At 41.6% G+C, this 23,228-nt stretch overlaps 1 protein-coding gene across 3 annotated transcripts; it reads left to right on the top strand.

Moving 5' to 3' along the window:
* The first annotated feature begins 286 nt into the window (after positions 1–286).
* On the top strand, positions 287–23,073 carry snx33 (sorting nexin 33). 3 transcript variants are annotated; one of them, XM_036535006.1, is made up of 3 exons: positions 287–902; positions 1,981–3,501; positions 21,409–23,073. In XM_036535006.1, exons 2-3 carry the CDS (start codon positions 2,073–2,075, stop codon positions 21,660–21,662), a joined length of 1,683 nt encoding a protein of 560 aa, XP_036390899.1. In that variant the 5' UTR covers positions 287–902; positions 1,981–2,072; the 3' UTR covers positions 21,663–23,073. The 3 variants fall into 3 exon arrangements, with proteins under 3 accessions (XP_036390899.1, XP_036390898.1, XP_036390897.1); XM_036535005.1 differs by having other exon boundaries at positions 1,829–3,501; XM_036535004.1 differs by having other exon boundaries at positions 287–3,501.
* Positions 23,074–23,228: the final 155 nt, after the last annotated feature.

Below are 23,228 nucleotides of genomic sequence, written 5' to 3'. Positions count from 1 at the left end.
ACTTGGATTGGACAATACGAAAAATCACTATATCACACACACACACATATATATATATGTGTGTTTGTGTGTGTGTGTGTATATATATATTTATATATATATATATATATATAGGGATAAAGAGTTTATAGTAAGGTTCTCTGAATATCTATTTCCATAATACCACACGCGTCAACATTCTTTACCCTCTAGAGGGCAGCGTGGAGCTATGTTTCCTTCCTTTAAAGAAAGCGGAAAATCTTGAATAAAAAAAAAAAACTTCCTCGATTGTCCATGCTCACGCGTCATGGAAAGAGTTCGACACATTGTTACAAGGCATAGACGGAGGGAATCTTGTGTAGATAAGATACAACTGTACACACTGAGCTTTGGGTTTTTGTGACGAAGTCAAGCTTATTCTGTCAATTACACTGAGGGCTACATGGAAAGGTAGCAAGCTTGCTTGCTAGCTAAATATATTCCGCTTTAAATGGGGCAAGTTTTAAAAGGAATGTGGATCAAACCCACAATGCACCAGGATATTATCATTACTCATCTCTCCACAGAAAAATGTCTCTCCTCCCCAGGCACTTTGTCTTTGTCCTGGAACGAAATGCTGAGATAATGTTTTGATCTCGTGTTTTCCTGTCAGCCAATGGGATGTACAACAAGACGCCTTTTTCATGACTTTTATTTTTCTGTTTACTGGATTAGCACGATCCACCAGTCTTTAAAAGTCGGTCTGCCAGGATTACAGTAAATGTTTCGTCATTTGCCATTTACGGCGAAAACAACTGTTTGATCGGTTTAACCGGTGCATCATTTGTTATCATGAATCTTTTTGTTTCTGTCTCGGTCTTTGGGATTCAGAACAATAAGTGGACACACTGGCAGCTGCTGTAAAACTCTGCTTCAGTTTGAGGGTAAATGCACTAAATATTTGGAAGAAAACCGAAGTTTCAATGGTAATATTTGTTCATGATGAAAGGTGTAGTTAAGATAGTTAGCAAGCGTAGATCATCGTCATATGAATGTTATACAGACATTTTAAATTAAAATACCGTGTTTAAACTGCTATATATGGTCACCGCGTCATTAGTTGTGGCTACTGTATTGAGCTCTAATTATTTCTGTGTGTGGATTTAGTCCCGTGTTTATGGTAGATTGTTTGCATTTATAGGCTACAAGAAAAAGTAAACATAATTGTTTGAAGGCATATATTTATGCGTATTGTTATATCTGCATTAAAACGACGGACCATTTGGCATTCAGTATGCACCTAGCAATAGTTCAGTTGAGCCATTACAGGTCATTTCGTTCGTTCTAATGTCATTAAATGAAACGATCTTATATTATTAAGAAATTAAATTGTAGAGAGTCAAAAGAAGCACAGTTGCTATAGTTTTGTTATGGAAGTTTGTCATTCGATTCTGAATGCCCAGGAATTGCCAGCCACTTAACATTTATGGTGCAATACCCATGTATCTAACAATGTGTTGTTTTTCCATAGTTTCTGGTTAGGCTAGTTCATTGCTCATTGGTTCACGAAGGTATACGGGTAAAATAACACAATTTCTGTGGTCTTTGTTCTATGTTTTAAAAGGGTAAGTCTGTATTTTAACAAGCGTATATTGCACATGTCATGGAGGGAACGCTTAACAATGTCCCAGATGCAATACTGTGGTAAACGAACGCTGATACAATTGTTTTTCCAACAAGAAGTACCAGTCCGTATTGCAGTCGTGCTGATTATTAGATTGCCCCGACTGTGCAAGGTATCAGCTCACAGTGTCATATGAACAACACGTCATTAAAAATAAATCGGTTGTCTTGCACCTTCATTTTCTAGGCTGTTCAAACAGGTGTTGAGTGAGCTGCACTCAAGAGCATTAAGAAATGTGGCTGAAGAATTTCCGACGATGAGCTGAAAGATTATGCTAAAGTCAGTGCATGGATCTACAGTTACTGTTGGAATATTGTATTACGTTTTTTTTTCTTTAGAGAAGAGTGCAATGATCTGCTGTTTGAGTGGCAACAGGGCCTGAATATCATCTAAATTGTGGCATCACAAACTAAGCAAGGCATTTGTCAAAATGTCCCTGAAGGCCAAGGCACTGTACACTTTCCAGAGTGAGAATAAGGAAGAGATCAGCATACAGGAAAATGAAGAACTGATCATTTTTGATGAGAACTCTGTGGATGGGTGGCTGCAGGGCGAGAACAGCCGGGGGGAGCGGGGCCTCTTCCCCGCCTCATATGTGGAAATAATTCGACCACGTTCCAACTCGAACCTGACAGACTACTCCCTGAGCCCAGCAGGATCTCCAGGCAATGAGTCATCCTACTTTCCCTCTGCCCCACACACCCCCTTTCACATGCGTCCAAATGACGAGGATGATGACGATGACGACTGGGACGACTGGGATGACAATTCCACTGTAGTGGAGGACGAGGACCCCCGGCGAGGGGTTGGGGCGAACGGACATGCCCACCAGAGCTCCTACAGCAACCCTAATGTCCACTACCGGCCCAAGCCCTACATGGAAAGACAGGACAGCATCTCCAGCTCACGGAAGGGCAGCATGGTGGGACGGAACCTCAACCGATTCTCCAGCTTTGTACGCTCAGGGGTGGAGGCCTTTGTGCTGGGTGATGTGCCAATGATGGCCAAGATTGCAGAGTCATATACTATTGAGATGGGCCCCTGGGGGCCTCAGTGGAAGGAGAACCCTCAGCCTTTCACCTGCTCCATTGAGGATCCCACCAAGCAGACCAAGTTCAAGGGCATAAAGACCTACATCTCGTACCGCGTGACACCCAGCCACACCGGACGGCCAGTGTACCGCCGCTACAAGCACTTTGACTGGCTCTACAACCGGTTGCTGCACAAGTTCACCGTCATCTCCGTGCCCCACCTTCCTGAGAAGCAGGCGACCGGGCGTTTTGAGGAGGACTTTATTGAGAAACGCAAGAGGCGGCTCATCCTCTGGATGGACCACATGACGAGCCACCCAGTGCTGTCCCAGTATGAGGGCTTTGAGCACTTCCTCATGTGTGCTGATGACAAACAGTGGAAGTTGGGTAAGCGGCGCGCAGAGAAGGATGAGATGGTGGGCGCCCACTTCCTGCTCACCTTCCAGATCCCCAATGAGCACCAGGACCTACAGGATGTGGAGGAGCGAGTGGATTCCTTCAAGGCCTTCACCAGGAAAATGGACGACAGCGTCCTGCAGCTGACACATGTGGCCTCTGAGCTAGTACGCAAGCACATAGGTGGCTTCCGCAAGGAGTTCCAAAGGCTGGGGAATGCCTTCCAGTCTATCAGCCAGGCCTTCACCATGGACCCACCCCATTGCTCGGATGCCCTTAACAGTGCAATATCCCACACGGGCCGCACATATGAGAACATCGGGGAAATGTTTGCTGAGCAGCCAAAATATGATCTCTTCCACATGCTGGACAAACTGTCACTCTACCAGGGCCTGCTCTCCAATTTCCCTGACATCATCCACTTACAGAAAGGTAACAAGGTTTTGCACTTTTGTCATTTTGAATAACATCAGGAAGTATTGATATAGGCTTTCAGAGAACCCCAGTGAAATATAGCTATGTGTGTATGGACTGTTATTCTTCCTCATTCTCAAGCATACCAAGGATGAAAAACCATGACCCAGTAGATACACAATTTTACACTTGTTCTCTGAGCTAAAGTACATATTTTTATGAGAGAATCCGTCATGCTTTTTGACCTTAGAGGAGATGAATACATGGAATACAAAATACAATGCCTGAGACTGACAGTGGATATCTTTGCGAATGGTTGATCTTTAAATGGCTTTGTCTGGGATTTAAACAGTGAATGCCTCAGTTATAAATTGTCTATGTTACAGTGAATCATTCCACTCAAAAGACCTCAGCAGCGCAGGTGTGGAGTTTCTGAATGAAATTTTTTTTTAAATGGTTTCATGAAAAAAATTCAGTAAACTTGCTGACAGCTTCTTTCTGCTGCACTTTGGAAAGAGGCTTCTATATATTTTAAGCTTGTAAAAAGTCATGAGTTTCTTTAATTGGAGTTGATCTAGTCCACAGCTGGGATTCCCATCTCACAGTACTGGGGCACTGTGAAATTGAGGGAATACAGACGAGACAATTTCCATTCTCTCATATTATGAAATTCTTAGCTTCTGTTTCTCTCTGAGGGTGAAAGTTTTTGTAGGGTAACTTTCTACTTGATTTTACTAATGTCTATTGGACAAAAGTGGAAGTTGTTTTTGAGTAACTGGAACATGAGATTTCTTTTGTTGTCAATTAATTATTGGAACACTTTGGCTGGATGTAAATGTCTTTTTTTCTTGTTCTTGATGGTATAATAGCACAGATTCACAGTACCGTTAAGCAAACTAACTTCAGAGAGTTTTACAACTCCCAAGAAATGCATCCCTTTCACACAGATGTGCACCAAATTTGACCTGCTCATCAACAGCCCAGTTAGTTAAGGTCTCTGTAATATTCTCAGAGTCATTTTAGGTAATTGTGATTTCCATAGCTGTGCACTCCACGGCCCACTTGACCAAACCTCCTGGAAAACCAGTGGTACACATGCAACAGTTCTGGAGTCACTGGTACAGCTGACTCAACTGGCAGGATTTTGCATGCCCCCCGTAAATGTTTTTATTTTACAGCATAAAATTACACAGCATGATAGGGCAGATGGACTGTCATTAACAGAGGGAGAATGACCTGACCTCTGCATCCTTGTACCCTAAATTACCACAGGTGAATCTAGCCAGCTGTCACCATGGAGATGGGCATTGGTTTGTAATAGTCCTGCACAAGGCGTGTCAGTGAGCTCAGCTTACATTAGCTTATTGTGAGAGACCCATTTGGCTCCACAACCAGACAAAGACGAATGTAAGTCTTTACTGTGAATGGAATGGAGCAGGCATTCTGAGGGCTTAATAGATCACTTCCTGTAATGTTCCCAGTGATTTAGTCTAGTTAATATTTGTTCCTCATAACAAAAAAAAAAATGTAAAATCCCAATTTTAACCATTGGCAAAATTTTTAGATGCGTTCTGTTTGGAAAGAAAGGGCTAATGAGCAAGATTTTTTTTGCAGAATTGCCAGATTTATTTATATATTTATCTATTATATGGCTGAAAGAAATGCAAAACAGGGTGGATCTGTTTTGTGAACCTTATAGCATTTCTGTAATGTGGCACACCCACAAAACCACATCAGCTGTTTGGTGAGGCACTTTGAGAAACCAGAGGAACCTGTACTTTGTGTAGATAAAGTTAAGGTTGCTCAATATGAATGGTCACGATTTCAGGATGTGCGGAAGGCATGGTCTTCTCCAAAGGGGCTGTAGTGTCATAGTGTCTCTGCTAGGAAAAGACATGTTAGTGCCATTTAGGACCCTGTCACTCTTTAGTCTTTTCAATGGTAACGAAACCAGAGTCAATGAATAACAAGACAACAAAGTGTGCAAGTGACAGGCAAAAGTGTGCAAGTAACAGTTGTAATTGTAAACAATTTCACATTTTGTAAAGTGGCTGAGTGCACTTGAATTTTCAGGGTGTTCAGTCCAGGGAGTGGATGGGGGCATGCTGTGCCCTGGGGGTGAGGGTCAGTTCTTGTTCAGACACCGGGGGAGGGGAGGGGGCGGCGAGGAGTTGAGGAGCCTAACTGCCTGGAGGAAAGAGCTGCTGCAGTGTCTGGCAGTGACAGTATGGATGCTCCAGTACCTTCTGCCAGACGGCAGAGGAGTGAACATTCCATGGGAGGGGTGGGAGGGGGTCTGTGGTAATGCTGGTTGTACACCGGATGCAATGTTTATTAAATTTTCACAAGTAAACACATCTTGTGACTTCAGTAAACGTGTGTAGTCAGTTTTCTTTTTCTTCAAGCCTTGGGCCAGTGCTCTGGGGTTAAAATATGGACATTGTGAGATATTTAAGCCCTCTGTCTGGCATCACAAAGACATTAATTAGTAGAGACATTAATTAGCAGGATAATGTAATCAGTGTGCTCCTGGGTTTGCTAAAATTCCAAATAAGGTGTTCATGTCCTGACAGGCACTGCTAAATTCCAAAACAGCTTATTTATACTGTAATTTTGATGGGGTGAGTTCAACACTGTTGTAGTTTTGACCCCCACTGAAGGCCTTAAACAGCTGAGCGAGCAGTTCCAGATTTTACACTGACTGTTCCCTCCTTTGGCAAATGCTTGAGGAGAATTTTGCCAAAATAAGAAAGGGGAAACATAGCATGCTGAGTTTCATTTTCTTGCTCTGACGAAAACTGAATGTGCAGGCTTTTGTGTGTAAACAGAGCAGCACGACACAGCATAGACACCAGTGTGCAAGTCACTCTAAATGATTTATTAAGTGACTTGGAAACAGAATAACAAACATAAAACAAAAAACAGCCACCATAGGCTTTGCCAAGAAGAATCCTCTCTCTCAATGCCACAAGTTTCTAAGCAGTTTACTTGTTGGGAATTTACAAGCTACATTCCCTACAGTTGTAAACTATAAGCCATGTGAGGTGGTTGATGAATCAGCACTGTATCCACAGACTAATGCAACTGAAAGTTACATTTAATAGTCTAACAACACTCTGATTCACAGATTCTAAAATGTCATTCCTGTCCTGGTAAAAGGCGATTTCTGTTTGAACAAGGGATTCCTCCAAAAGGAAGGTTTGTCACCTTCTGGGCTTCAGCTCAGGCTCAGTCTCTTCTGCTGATTGTGAGTGTTCTCAGGGATGCCAAATTGAGAAGAGAATCCTGTCCCTCAGTATGGCAACCATTCCATAAAGGAAAAAGGAAACACTATTTTTTCCCTCATAAGTGCCACAAGACAAAATCTTAACTTGCTTCCCTGTACTACAGTAAGTGCAATTATGATTTCCACGGATGTTAGCATTATCTGAGAATGATCCAGACACTGTATTATCCCCTTTTTGGCAGTTTCAGTGCAATATCCCCCCTGTCTCATTACTTAACATTTTACATTATTACATAACCCTATATAATCTGCTTTTTGTTGACAGCATACAAGCCTCCTGGTGGAGAAGGAAAACTGGAGAAGAGTATTTGGGTGTGGTGTGAGCTACATGTGAGATTGATAAAAGCAAGGGTGGAGGAAACATTGAGAGGCTTTGGCAGTTGATTAAAATGATTTTGTGTGTGTGTGTGTGGCAGCAGGTTTACTGCCTGTACAGTCAGGCTGGGTTAGTCTGCCTGCCAGGTCTCCTGGTGGATGGGCTTTGTGGTGAAGGGCATATTCAGATGTACACTTGGTTCATTTTGTGTTTTCCATACTGCAGTGTTGCCTGGAATCTGGAATGGATAATTTTGATCTTTATTGATCATGACACAGAAAGACGGGAAAAACTAGTTTATAATGGCTTTGTATTTTTGTCTAAATTTTTTAAACATTGTTATGTTAGTTGCGAGTTTATGGTGATGTTAGATGCCTTGGCACTGGGCAGATAGAATTAGAGAGAATACTAAGTTGTACAATGTACTTTAAGACATTTGAGTTTGATAGACAGTAGTAATTAACAACAGAGTAATTATAAAATGTATCCTAGAATGTCTGGTTCTTGGCATGCAGTTGGCTTGATAGGCAGGGCAGCGAGGTAGCAGGACTGGAAATCGGGATGTGATGCTTGGGCTACAGCTCCAGGCAGGGATAGGAAACAAATAGAAAACAGAGATTAGTGGATGTTAACTGCAGGAAAGAAAACATAAAGACATAAAGACAAGGGGGGAGCAGAGGGGGGAAGAGAGATACATGTGTGCAATAAGGGAAAATCCTGGCAGATAAGCACTATGGCAGCATACCTAGGGGACGAGGGGCAAGGGGCCAGCACGATCATGAGGGTGATCAATGTCAGCACTGTGCCGTGTCCCTCAACTAAAGGATTTGAAATAAAGATAAGTTTTTAGCCTAGACTTAAAGGCAGAGAGAAAGTCTGCTCCCCAAACTTCGGTAGGTAAATTGTTCCACAAAAGAGGGGCTCGGTGCGAAAAGGCTCTACCGCCTATAGTACTTCTACCCACTCTTGGAACAATGAGAAGTCCTGCGCTTTGGGAACATATGGGCGAAGAAGGTCCTTAAGGTAGGGAGGGGCAAGCCCATTTAAAGCTTAAATGTAAGGAGAAGTACTTTGAAATCGATGCGGTATTTGATAGGTAGCCAGTGGAGAGAGGCTTATACTGGGGCGATGTGCTCAAAGAGCTTTGTTCTGGTTAGAATACGAGCAGCTGCATTTTGAACCAACTGAAGCGGCTTTAGGGAGGGATATGCACATTCTGACAAGATGGCATTGCAATAGTCCAATTTGGATGTAACGAAAGCGTGGATTAGCTTTTCAGCATCATGTATTGATAGAATTTTCCTGATTTTGGCAATATTCCTCAAATGAAAGAAAGCAGTCCTGGAGGTGTTTTTTATATTTGTCAAAAGAGAGCTCAGGATCAATTGTGACACCAAGGTCTTTGATGGTTGCACTTGAGGCCAGTGAGACACTATCAAGATTTAATGTAATATTGGTGACTTTGCTCCTGATAGACTTTGGGCCAATAACCAATATTTCTGTTTTGTCTGAATTTAGAAGGAGGAAATTATGTGACCATGTATAATGAAAAGAACAAAGGTCCAAGCACTGATCCTTGAGGTATTCCATGTCTTACTCTTAGACTTATTGTTAATGAAGACAAAGTAATGTCGCTGTGAAAGATAAGACCTGAACAAGGATAGAGCCTTTCCACTTATGCCAATCAGGTTCTCAATTCGGTCTAGTAGAATACGATGATCAATGGTATCGAAAGCTGCACTTAGGTCTAGGAGCACAAGTAGGGAGATACAGCCATTGTCAGAGGAGAGAAGTAGGTCATTAAGCACTTTTAGGAGAGTGGTTTCTGTGCTGTGATGCGGTCTAAACCCAGATCAAAAGACTTCCAGAATGTTATGGGACTGTAAAAAGGAGCAAAGTTGCTTTGTTACAACTTTTTCTAATATATTTGAAAGGAATGGGAGATTCGAGATGGGCCTGTAGTTCGACAGGTCATTTGGGTCTAGAGTGGGCCTCTTCAGAATAGGCTTGATGACTGCTAATTTGAAGGACTGAGGTACGTGTCTGAATGTAAGGGAGGCATTGATAAGATTTAATAACCAAGTGCCAATTTCAGGTAGTAGCTGCTTTAAGAATCTTGTTGGAATGGGGTCTAGTAGGCAGGCAGCATTTTTAGATGAATTAATTAGGGAGGAGAAGTTGCTAAATTTAATGGGTGTGAAAGGGTCTAAGCATGTGGCTGGGCTATTGGACATCTCTATGTTATCTGAGGCTGGACAGGCCAGGCTGGAGGCAGAATTAGAGGAGAGTTTTTGAATTGTGTCACGTATATATGATTTTGCTGTCAAAAAAATTCATGTAGTTATCGCTACTATGAATTGCTGAAATGCAGGGGTTTGATGCAGGGCTCTTAACTAGTCCGGTGATGGAGGTGAACAAATATCTGGTATTGTCCTTGTTTTTCTTTATTAGGGTAGAAAAATATGCTGTGAGCGCATGCTTGTAGCTTAGAAGACTTTCTTTCCAGGCCAGGAGAATGATCTGTAATTTGGTTGAGCAACATTTTCTTTAAAGTTTCCACGCATTTTGTTTGATAGCATGGGTCTGGTCATTATACCAAGGTGCTAGCTTTTTGTCTGGGACTTTCGTCTTTTTAAGGGGTGCAGCGGCATCTAGGGTATTACGTAGTGTGGACTCAGTATTTTCGGTGAGATGATTTATTTTAGCCGAACTAGGGTTCGAGCATAAACTTAAATATTCTTCGTTGTGCAGACTGTATGATGTAGGGAGCTCATCAATAAAAGCTTTGGTAGTAGCAGAAGAGATGGTGTGCCTGAGAGAAGTGAGGGCCATTATGTCAATAATGGACAAAAATGCTGTTCTGAATGGATCATGTTCATTGTCCAAATGAATATTGAAATCACCTACTACCACAACCTTTTCTGTGTTGACAACCAGGTTGGATAGAAAGTCTGCAAATTTGTATAAGAAAACAGTATAAAGACCAGGTGGCCTGTAAACAATTACAAGGATAAACACCTGAGATGCAGTCTTGTCAGGCTGTGCAAAGCTAAGCACTAGCAATTCAAATGAATTAAAGTAATGGCCAGATTTAAAAGTGGCACAAAGATTAGAGTTATATACAGCAGCAACACTGCCACTACCAGTTGAATGAGGGACCTGGTAGTTACTGTAACTGGGAGGCGTTGATTCATTTAAAGCAATAAATTCATTCCGTTTAAGCCAAGTTTCAGTCAGACATAGGATGTCGAATTTATGGTCAGTAATCAATTCATTTGCTAGCCTTGCTTTGGGTGATAATGACCTTATATTTAATAAACCAATCCTAAGGACCATTTATTTGCAGGTATTAATTTCAGGTTCACCAGATTTAATTTTTATCAAGTTGTCAGGGCAAATGCCCCTAATAGATTTCTTTAAACAGTATGGGACCGAAGATCGGGGGACAGACACCGTCTCACCGTCTCTCATTAGTCAATGAGAAGAGTCTTAGTTGACCAGGTTTTAATTGGTTGGTTAGTCGCAGAAAAAAAAAAAAAACCCTCAAAGTCCATTAAGGAGCTGCGCCTTGTCGTTAAAAAGACTATGTCGGACAGGAAATTATCCAAAGTGTGGAATCATTTAGAGCGTGTAAAGGACGACCCCAAGTAGGTGACATGCAAACTCTGCAAATGAATGGTTAAGTTAAGGCTATATGCAGCTAAATAAATATATTGTCATATGCGCTATTAGGCTTATCCAAGTGTTCATGGGGACCGGGGAATCTAAATTACCTCACTTACTGCATGTTTAAAACCTTTCATGCGGACAGTCACACCGGTGTGATTAGCTCTTTAGCGTGTATGCTAAAACGGGTGTAATTAGAACACTAGATTGGAAAAATTCTTGCTAAATTTAGCTTTGAGGAAACAGCAATTTAATGTTAAAAATATAGCAAATACTAACTGAAAACTATGAGAAACTTAATAATGCTAATGAAAACATAACAAGCCTTGTAACATAGCATAAAAATAAGTTACGTGCGAAAGGGTTAACTTCATGTGCATTTCTCTCTATAGGCACATACTGCAAAGATGACTCCCCAGCCTCAACTTGATCTTCTCGGCAGACACTTTACAAAAACTTCACAAAACTTAAACAAAAGGCTGTTTTTTATTTATCATTTGTTTTATAAGTTATTGTGTTGGTGTTACAAGTTCAAGTTGTGTGATATTATACTGAGTTGAAATGAATTAACAAAATGTTCAGTCTCCTTGCTGGTTGTTCGGACACGTTCAGAATCATTACCGCTTTTGCCGTTAGCATTGTCGTTAACATGCGGCTCGCTTTGTGCGTGCGCTTGTAAAATTTATATTTTAAAGGGTCATTATTACAGTTTTGTATTTCTCTGTAATGTAGCACATTGTTAACAATGTTACTTATTACATTCTTTCTCAGCCCTGGAACTGCAACCATTTTCTGATGCGCCATAAATATATATTTAAATTATTAAATTAATATAATAAACGTATGACGACTAGTTGACTAATGGCTTGAACTAATGACTACTAGTTGACTAGGAAAATCTTTGGTCGGGGGCAGCCCTACATTGGAGAAGTGATTCACTTCAGCACATGAAACGAGGGGGTCAGGGTGCAGTCAGAGACGACAGATTAAATAGAAAGGACTGGGAAAAAAAATTGCCAAGAAAACTGACATCTTACAAGCCAAGAAATAACATCACAACAGAGTTCTCAATATGTATGATTATAAAATTGGTATGTTGTATAGTTGGTTGGAGGGATCGGTATTGTGTGCATTAATATTGAATATAATACTGAATTAATAAATATAGAATATATCACATACAGTTGACGTCATGGCAAAGTAATTTCTTCCAGTGCGGGAAAATGCTGGTATGTTGCGGCTCAAGTGCTGCCGTGCAAGTCCAGTGACATCATGGCGTCAGCAACATTCCTTGCTCTTTTCTGGAAGCCAGTCGCTCTTTCCCTCTGAAATTTGAATGGCTTGATCAATCAGACCACATTACCACACTCTCTGTGTTTATTCAAATTTGTCATATAAGTTAAAACAAATTAAAGGTACTTCACCTGAGCTTTCCTTTAATACTTCATTGGAGCCAGTAATTGGAGTAGAACCTGAATCATAGGTTGCACCAGAAGTTAGTCAGCTGCTGATTGAAAGGCACCTGGCCTAATTATGGCTTGCTCCCACAATAAAGGTGCACTAGTGCAATTGAATGCAGCTAAACTATTAAAACCCTTTCTGTGTACTGTCAGCAACAGGTGAGGGTTTGGTTGAAAGCAGGTTGCTCCTGGGACAATCTAATACTTGAAGTGACATGAGCATGGTTTCAGTATATGTTCATGTGACATATGTTCACATGATAAAGGAGGAAATGCACCCAAGCACAGTGCCATGTCAATAGTGCAGCTTCTTTTAAACAGAAATTTGTTGAGATCTGAAAAGAGCATCAATGTAAACATTGATCATGTCTGACCAGTCAAAGGCCTCGACAGCTGTACTAGGGAAGGAGGTAGTCAGGAATGCATTTGACTTCAAATTGACAGTTAGATCATATATTGTGCAAAGGCAAAAACAGCTTGCTGCAGCCAGAAAGACAATGAAATAAAACACACATGCACTGAAAAACACACTTAGTAAAGAGGGTGAATAATTGTAACTGTATATTGTGAATGGGCTAAACTATTTGAACCATGTGCAAATTATACACCTGCCCAGCCACTGTATTAGTCATCAGCCTTTGAGTGTTTGCTCTGAATTGCTTCAAAATTCTACATATTGAGAGCATGTGAGTCTGTGGGTCACCCTCTAACCAAGGGTGTAGTTTCACATTATGAACACAAAGTGGGTGTGTTTTGCCATTTTGGTCAGGGTTTTTGGCTTCTGGAGCTGATTTGCATGGTTTTCTGGACTGCCTTTTGTGGTCAAACCACAAAAGCACAGCCCAGATATCAAGGCATTCTTGCAGATGTTGCTTTCTCCATTCCAAATTAATTCAATGTTTTGAATCAAGAGAGGATACCAATTTACAATTATTAATAAAGCCTTCTTTTGTGCCTGTTCCTGAGCAGCGCAGTTCAGGGTCAAGTTATTGTGTTAGTTATTGTATGTGTGAGCCATCTCTAAAATCTCCATGGGATTTTGGAAATGAAACTTTATTACATTGAAATTTATGTTTTATATGTAACTAGTTTCAGTGTTCCACATATAAAATCAATGTAAATTACATGTTTTTTTCATAAATGCTTATGATAAAGTCAACAGCTTCGGAGATCAGAATATATAAAGATTTTATGTATGCAGACATTGTTGGAGCCCATAGGTTTTTCTTCTGCCTAGCTAAGGCAAAGACAGTTCAGGTTAATCCTTCTCAGCAAGAATTGTTGTCTGATTAGCAGTCTGCTGTTAATTATTTACATTTACATTTATTCATTTGGCAGACGCTTTTATCCAAAGCGACTTACATAGGTTACAGTTGTTATCCATTTATACAGCTGGATATTTACTGAGGCAACTGTGGGTTAAGTACCTTGCCCAAGGGTACAGCAGCAGTGTTCCAGCGGGGATTGAACCGGCAACCTTTCGGTTACGAGTCCTGCTCCTTAACCACTATGCTACACTGCCACCCCACCCCACCCCACCCCACCCCACCCCAATTATCTCTGTGTCATGGTATGGTTTTGTAAAAAAGTGTGTGTTTGAGGGTATACTGCTTACACACAGCATTTGAAAATGTTTTGCTATTTGTGCTATATTGTAAATATGATGAATACATAGGAATAGATCCTGGGGGAGTTTTCATTTTCATTTTATTTCCACATAAATGAAAGTAAATTTGATTAGATTTGATTAAATGTTTTTTTCATTAATCGTTTATTCTGCAGGCCCTCTGCATCAGTCAAGTTTGATGTGGCAGGATATATGTAGTACTGTATAGTATAGTGTAATGGTAGAGCTGCCATTACACAGGTGTACTGTCAGTACAGAATAGCAAGCAATGTGACACATCAGCAATAACTGCTTAAGCCGAGAACTGGTTTTAAGCCAAAAGCATAAAATCAAAGTTGCTCTAGAATGTGAGGGAGATTACAGGAAAACTATTACAAAGTGCTATAAGGGAGGTTTTCTGATAGCTGTATAAAGCATTATTAGATAGATCAACTGAAAACTATTACAAAGTGCTATAAGGGAGGTTGAATAAAAGTTATTATAAAGCATTATAAGAGGGAGGGCCTGAAAGCTGGTTCAAAGTGCTGTAAGGGAGGTCACCAGAGAGTTATATGGGACATCCCCTAAGAGAGCAGGTAGTCATTTCATGAGGTGTCTCACCCCTGACTTTTGGCAGTTTTCATATTGTTACTCTACAGAACAGGATTACAGGGCACTTTGGCTTTTCTAATTTGTCTAATATACTATAAAAGGGTACTCCGAACAAAACAGGGAGCACATCTTGGTCACATGGGTCAGGCAGCACAATAATTCCCTTGGTATTCAAATAAGTGCAAAGAGCACAGTGTTGCAAGGGGAAAGTCACATTTCTCTTGCAGGGATTAGAGGTACGCACAGATCCAAGCATTAGATATCCCCTCCCCCAAACTCCCTTCTTGATGGGTCAAGAAAAGCTGTTACTGCCTGTTTTTAAGCCTTCTGGCTCCTGCTTATCCCGGATGCTGTCCTGATATGGTGAAATGTTGGCTGTAACAGTCCTATTAATCAGCCAGATGTTTTGTACATTTTGCAATAACCCCCAAACAAACAAGTGTCTTTTTTCCCCCTTCCCTTGAAGTGAGTGATTTATAACATCATATCTTATGTAACAAATCATCAGAGTGGCGTTATACTGCTCTGCCATGCTTGTGGAGATAACCATGTCAGAGCACAAAACACACAGCTGGAGAGATGCATTTTGGAAAAGCAGTACCTGTTCTGTACAATTTCTGAATCTCTAAGAGAGAAACACCCTTGAAAGATTGGAAATGTGAAACAGCCTCATTCTATTCACCTTGGCACCACCGTTTTCCTTTTCCTGCAGACACCCTTTTTGCAAAGCCCTGTTGCAAAGTGTCCACATGTTTCTCTCTGTATCTGCAGCACTGTTTGTTCATCGTGAACAACATAAAACTTTTTGCATATTTCAGTGGTGTTTCACAACAGTGGCTGTTATTGTTGCCTAGTTAGGAAGAGGACTTGGTTGCAGTGGAAACAAATAAACATGGTGGTGTGGTCTCTCTCTCTTATATTAAAAAATCAAGGAAGTGTTTGTCAAAGGCCTTCTGCAGCTGTCAGTGACAGGTGCTTTGTAATTTGTACTGAAACGTAATCCTAAAGCACAAACAAAACTGTTAAACACGGAAATGATTGCAAATACCTTACACTGTTTGTGTCATATTTAAATAGCAGTGTTGCAATGTTCTACATTTTAATGCCATCTGTTGAACACAAGTCAATATGTTCTTGATTACATTTTGACCGGAGAAGAAGGGCCTCCTTTGTTTAGAACCCCCCCCCCCCCTCCCAGGGTCCTAGGTAACCGCACTTATCGTGCACGATCGCAGGCAGGAACGTTTTGCATCTAAAGATATTTTGACACGTCAGATGTTGTACCCACTGTAATTGCAGCCACAGCTCTAGCTCCTTTGTTCTCTCGGAGGGAAAACGTTCTACTGTAATCCATGGTTTTTCAAGGGTGGAGAGCCTAGTGATTTAAAAGCACACCAGGTTCTTTCTGGCTTGGAATGGAAGATGCCTTGACCTCTTTTCCCTTAAATGTTGTCTCTGAGCAGTGTTTCTCTCCAGGCTAATTACTCACCACTACAAAAGAAGGATAAAGCTGTGAAACTGCGATGGCAAAGCACAAGAGCACATTTTACCTGTAGGACACAGGTTGTGTGCTCTGGAATGGCCAGCTGTACTATAAAGCAAGGTTGTCTCCTGTCAGCCTCTGTGAAACAGTCAAACTGTTGCTGAGCTGTTTTGTAACCAAGTGAAGCGCCTATCAGCACATAGAGTGAGAAAGCAAAGTAAGATCTGTAAATCACAACTGGCCAGGCTCCATTTATTTAGGGCACTGGTTCAATGTACCTGTCTCAAACGGTGTGAAGCAAGAAAAAAAAAATGAAACAGGACATTGATTAGCTTGAAATGAGAAACCCTCAAATTGTGGGCTTGTGACCATGAGAGAATCCCCTTCTGCCCAGAGAGCAGGATAGGTTGGGTGTTTTGGGGGAAGGAATCGCTTGCATCAGGTGACAGAAGGCCATGCAGTGTTGCTCTCACATCCCTCTGTTTGCAGCCCCAGTTCTCTGCTGTGCTTGGCGCGGATGTTCACGACTCCACCCCCACACCCTGTCCCCCTAACATGTCATCAGCATTTGTCACAATCGCCATTTGTCCTCAGACTAAAGATAAACCCCTTTCTTTAAAACAAACACCCTCTCTTTTTTCCTTATGCCACAGAGCATCTGGCCAGATGTATTTGTACAAAACGAATAAAGCCATCACTCTACCTCTGTCTCCATCACAGGCACCAAAATAGCCTCTTTAAAGGGCACCAGGGGCTGTTCTGACATCATCATAAGTGTTTAATTCCTTTTTGTAATTCACCTTAATGTAACTACAATAATAATATAATATAGGAAGAATAAGAAGGAAACTACATGGCACATGTATACAGTGCGTACATGTATGGTGTATACCTATCGTAAATAAGGAACAATAAATATGGAAACCTATTATGAATCGAGCATAATATGAATTGTTTGCCTTCACTTTTGTGGACATGCACGGAAATTATGCAAAGATTTGCATTTTTTTTTTTTTTTTTATAAAAGAGCATGTCCTGCTGTAACATTTTGCAATATAGTACACTTGTGAATCTCAGATATGATCTGAATGTCCAGAATTGCCACAAAGTAGTCATGTGGTTGCCACAAAGTTGCTGTGGGGTGATTTCAGATTTAAGATGTTATATATTGCAGTCAGTGGTGTCTTCCTGTGCATTTGGTGATTTTATTAGCTTGTCTTAAGAACTCTCAGTAGTTCTGGCACTAAAATAGTTAACATGCAGTCTAATTAAATGTGCTATGTCAGAATGATATACAGGTGTGCTGTTTTTTTCCCACTCAGAAGAAGACCAAAACTCCAGATCTGTATTGTTTACTAAGCAGAAGCTTTTACTCAGATGATGTGTATGGCTCTCATTTTCACATATAATTCATTTGTGCATCTGGACATATTTTGAAGGAAGTCAAATTTAGTGCCTAGCCTCAAGGATACAGTGGATTCAATTTTGCAACACAGATATGCAGATCATCCAGTGGTCCAGTCTTTCCTGTACCTTTCCTGTTCCTGTTCCTACACACATGCACATGTGCACAAATACATATACACACGCGTCTACGTGAATACATTCACATGACAGCTCACAAACATACACACTCACACAAACATATGCACATACACATACAGCTTGTTACTTGTGCAGTCTTCTAACGAGCATGGCCTTTGTAATCCCAAGGATACAAACCGTGGAGAATGTTCCTTGTCTCCATCAGCCCAGTACAATCCCTGCTGTATCAATAAACCAGGTAAAATCTATAACTGTTAGTATTGTGCATGTAACGTAATAAAAATAGCATTGGATGGCATCTATGCTCACGTCACTGAATGAATACTTCAGAGGTATGTGTTCAGGAGCTCTGTGTTGGAACAAGGCTGTGTCTCACACAGACATTGTGCTTTCGACAGGGTAGGTCACAGGAAAGCCCTGCAGAGGGGGGGTGGGGTGGAGTGGATGTTGAGAATTCTGTATTTAATCCTGCTGGGATTTGTATCTGGAGCTCTCTCGTGGGTTAATGCCTACTGTCCTGTGGGGTGTTTCTTCTCCACCTCCCTGATGCCCTGTTCACGGAACGATTTGGTGTTCATAAGTACATCCCTGCTTTTGTTTTCTCTCCTGCTTTTTTAAGGCCAGTTAAAAAAGTTCCCCCACACCCAAGTTAGAAGTTCAGAGTGGTCTGACTCAATACAAATCATGTGCTTTCATAGGAAAAAACAAGCCCCACCATGAATTTCCAGTGGAAATAGACCCTTACAGCAGAACTCCAGCCCTGATGTGTGAGGTCTTACCCCTCCTCCACCTCCCACAGCCCTCCATTTTTTGAGTCTTTGCTTTACGTATATGTGTTTAACGCCTGATCATTGCATCAAGGCAAACATTCCTGTGAGCTGGAAATGTGTGTTTTTTTGCAGATTTTTTTGCCCCCCCCTTTTGCTTGTGTCCTGTCTGGTGATGAAGTGTTTCCTCATGTGGAAAACACAATACATTAAACTAGGTCAGAGCCACAGACTGCACAGAAAAACCAAAGGGCTGGAAACAGTGCACGGACCCTGTCTTCAGATGGGAAATCCATAGAATGTGATGAACACCAAAACAGATTCAACTGGGACCCCCCCAGTAAATGAATAAATAAATGAATTAATTATTTCCGTCAACTTCCATAGGAACTTTAAAATGGCCAGTATGTATTGGAGAAGAATACATCTTGTGACTCAGTCCAAAACATTGGTTCTGGTGTCCCCAGATAATTCATTGTGTGAGGATGTTGACATTTAGATCTATTCTAAAGAACACTGAAGGTCCCACCATGAAAAATGTAACCCTTCAGCCTTGTAAAGATTGTGTGCATGAACTCTGTTAGTTTTGTCCGGTCAAACACTTTCCCTGGGTTTCTTTAACAAATACTTTGTCAGTTATTCCAAGAAGCTTGAAAATAAAAATCAGCCTTAGTCTACCAAACAGTATAATTTTTTTTTGAAACAGATGTCACTGCCCAGTCGCATAATACCAAATCCGTTAACTTAAACTATTTACTTACGAATATCAGAATGGCAGGCAGACTGGCTGGGTGTCATTTCTGGATGTTGTTCAAACTGATTTGCATTGAGGCCTGGGGTAATAACTACAAATTGCTGCTCAGTTACAAAGGCAAAGTACATCCTGAAAGAAGAAGGAGGGAGGAAGTGAACCTAAAACTTTTAAGTGAGAATTTTTTCTTCACTTCCAACAGAATACAAGAGAGTGTCTGAATGTTTGTGGTTGTTTTTGTTAGATGGTGTGATGGTCCAGTTCCTAATGATTCTGCTGTCAGAGTCTGACATTATTCGTATATTGCACTTTATTAGTAAGCAAAGGGTTAGCACATTCCTTCTTGATGCTCCGGCTGAACGTGGTGTCCTGGCCCTCAAAGCTTTGGCTTGCACATCACTACATCTGTTGGAAATGGTGAGACCCTCTACATTTCCACAGATCCCCCTATTCTAGCCAGTCTTGACCTGTCACATGTAAATATTCCTCTGCTCAGGAAGGGTCATTGTGTTAATGTTCAGCTTTCCACAGTCTCCCCTGGGTAGGCTGTCACAGGCAATCAACACCCTGAGGCTGAAACATTATGACATAATGTCCCAAGCTTAAATAGGGCAGTTCTTTAGTGACTAAGAAAGTATTGTACACTGAGTGTCTGTCTGGTGGGCAGGCAAGGATTGACTACCCCCAACCCTACCCTTCTGTGTGTCGGGTATATGATTCTAGACCTTCCCCTTTCTCCCAGCTGATTGGAGAATTCAGGGGGGCCACCAAAGGGACGATGGCCACTGGTAACCCTCATTGTAACCACCTCCTGCAGCAGATTGTCATGCATACATATGATTGTGGAATCTTTGTCATGGTAATCCAATTAAGTGGGCCCTCTGTATTGTAAAATCTGTACACTTTACCCACACTTCAGCAGCCAAGGGAAGGTTAGTCAGCATTTCACCAGAGGTTGGGTGTTGTGTCTTTGCCTGCAATGTTTATTTGCTTAGCAGATGCTCTTACCCAAGGGCAACACATTGTTTACATGTTATCAATGTATGCATCCTGACATTTACTGAAGCTGCTCAGGTCAGAACCCCACCTTGAAGTACAAGAAATACTTTGATAATTCTCTTACAATTACTACACAGTGCCTCACAAACTGAATAAAAATGCTTGTCTTCCTGTTACTCTTAGCTACCACGCCAAGTTTTATGTGATTCAGCAAGTTAAATCATCCTAGCTCATGCTTCACTTGTAAAAAGGAAAACCGCAGTAGAGACACACTCTTTTGTAGTACAGGAAGAATACTTCAGTAAGATTAGTGGTTGTTACTCACAACACAGCATAAATCAGCCCCTCCTTGAAATTAGTGAGATATTAAACCTGTGCCAGTATTCCAAACTGGGACCAATAATATCCCTTTCTGAGCTGTAAACCCAACAAACCAAGGTTTTGCTCTCTCTCAGCCATTACTCTGTCCAGCTGGGAGATATTCTTGTCAAAGAAACACTTGGTCCCCACGTGTTTGTGAAGTCACCGGTGAGCAAGTATGAGAAAGCATCCATGGTGCCACCTCCCAAGCATGTCCTGTACAAAATGCTCTTCTGAGTATTACAGAGGAAGGTTGCCCCTCAGACATTTGGTTGTGTTGCAACAAAGACCTCCCTAGAATGATGTCAGCTTTCATTCAATAAAGGCAGAGAGGCCTGTGTAACCGCACCTCTGGGAACCTGTTGGTAATTGCATAACATCAATTTTGTAAAATCTCTCATCTCCCCCAAAAGTCAAAGTTGCCACACTGATACTGCACCTGTCATACCTATGTATGTATGTACCTACCTATGTGTCACCTGAGGGAATGTGTCCTTGTGTGCTACAAGGGTTATCACACAGGCAGAGCTTAATTGTCAGCCACATCTAGTGTTAATTGGCTTGAATTGCATTGAATTTGTGTGCTTTCTAAACACCTTCGAGCTGCCTACCAAGTATGTCAATGTGTAGTGTCATCATGGCGGCAGACAGCAGTGAAGAAAAACTGGTGCATTGTGGGACCAGAGGTAGAACGTTGTGGGGGTGACAGCGTTATTGAGAGCCATTGGCTTACTGGTTTTAAAAAGTCACATACCTTTAGCACATCATCATTTTGAATTCAGGCCAACAGCCTGAATTGGCCCTGATTCCATCTAACCACAATGTTTTTGTCTCACTTTCAGTTTGAGCAAGTTTTGGGATTTTTGGAAGTTTTGGACTAGAGTTTTTGTGCCACTGCCAAACCTGAGCAAGAGACAAGAGACAGTTTCTCTGTTACTGGAAATGAACAGCAAAGAGCATTGCAGTTAGATTAAACCTGCACTGGTGTCTCCTGCTGGGTAAGGAAAGATCGGATGTGTGTGAGACTCTGAGATCAACTGCTGACAGTGTCGTCCTCTCCACCCCTGCTTGCAGGTGCATTTGCCAAGGTGAAAGAGAGCCAGCGCATGAGTGATGAGGGGAAGATGGACCAACAGGAGGCAGATGGCGTGCGGAAGCGCTGCCGGACCGTGGGCTTCGCCTTGCAGGCTGAGATGAACCACTTCCACCGGCGGCGCGAGGTGGACTTCAAAGAGATGATGCAGGCATACCTGAGGCAGCAGATCTCCTTCTACCAGCGCGTGGGCCAGCAGCTGGAGCGCACCCTGCACATGTACGACAACCTCTAGAGCTAAGCCCACCTGCCTGGCTCCGTCCACATCAGCTCTCCACCTGCCCTCCACCTGCCCCCCACCTCACTCTCATCAGTCTGGGATGAGGGTGCAGTGAATGTGCTCCTTCCCTTTTGCTCGCCTTTTTTGAGGGGGGCTGACAGATGAGAATGTTGACTTGGCAGCAGCACTGGTCTCTACACCGGTTTTTTGAGGATGACCGCCCAATGGCTGACTTGCACAGAACAGTTGAATATTTCCTCGGAGGAAATACGAATGAAATCTAAAGTAAACATGCCCTGCTAGTCAGGGTATGTCTACAGACAATCTTTTATTTTTCCAGCCTTGCATCCTTACAATTTCCAGGGACACCTCTAACAATAGAGATAGGCTTTAAAAAAACAACACAAGTGGAACATTTTTGTTTATATAAAATTGTGGTATAATCAAATGTCTCACATATGTATGTACCATTTATTTAAGTGTGTATAGTGCATTAAATGGCAGGTGACTGCAGTGTTAAAGAATATAGAGATGCTGGGGGAAAATGCAGGCTTGCACAAACCCTGCCCCACCCTTTGGAGGGTACCTCTCATTGGTCAGAGCAAGGCTGCTCCTGAGATGTAAACGTCAGCACTGTCAGGCAGGATTGGCACTCCTCCCTTTTGATGTCAAGACAAGGATATGACCATTGCTCAGGGTTGTGCTGCTTTTCCAAACACCTTTTGGCTCCCCTGCAGAGCTCAGAGTAGTGTTTGACAAAGTGTTCTGGCACTGATCACACTGGTCAATGATCTGGGGTCAGCAGGGAATGAGGACATGGTATGGTGCACATAGCTATAAAGTCCCAAAATGAGCACAGTCTTTTAGCCAGCCTTAACTACGTCTTCTGGATTAATTCCTGCCTTGTTTGTTCTTCAGTAGTTTACGCCTTTCCAGGGCACTGCTTTTGGACAGTTTTGAGGTACAGTGTGAAAGTTACTGAATGAATGAATGAAAGAAAAAATATATATATGTGAACTTGTTCCATTAAGTGCCTAGGGGGAACCTACACATTTAGTTTTAGACAGCTGATCTTTTATAGGTTGTTTCCTTCTTTTATTTTTACCTTCTTTGAGGCGAATAGAGAACCTCCAACTGTTCCATTTTTTTTTCAAAGCAGGAGGGATGACATTTTAGTATTGCTATGTGGGATTCCTTTAAAATGCTGGGCTGAGCTATTGATTAGTTTACACTGCAGTTTATCAATAGAATTGCGGTAGTCTTAAAATTAAGTGATGTGTGAACAAAACAGATTTAATCTTCATTTTCATCTTGAATGGGTGCCCTCTTTATTGATTTTTCAAGTGCTGGAGAACTCCCCCTGCTGTGTATTGCTTGATGAAAGCCAGCACATTTTTTTAAGAGCCTAATTCCACATGGATTTAACTGGGGCACATTTGTTTGATGGTTTCGCAAATCTCTAGATTGTAGATGTGAGTGACTAAAAAAATTTAGTATCTAAAATTTAATATCTAAACCTAATAAAAAAAAAAACAAAAAAGTCTTCTAAAGGAGTTTTATAATCATCCAGATTCTACAGGA

Source organism: Megalops cyprinoides, chromosome 8 (assembly GCF_013368585.1).
Source record: "Megalops cyprinoides isolate fMegCyp1 chromosome 8, fMegCyp1.pri, whole genome shotgun sequence".
NCBI lineage: Eukaryota > Metazoa > Chordata > Actinopteri > Elopiformes > Megalopidae > Megalops > Megalops cyprinoides.
Note: the sequence above shows the minus strand (reverse complement) of the source record. Positions and strands in the feature narration are given on the sequence as shown.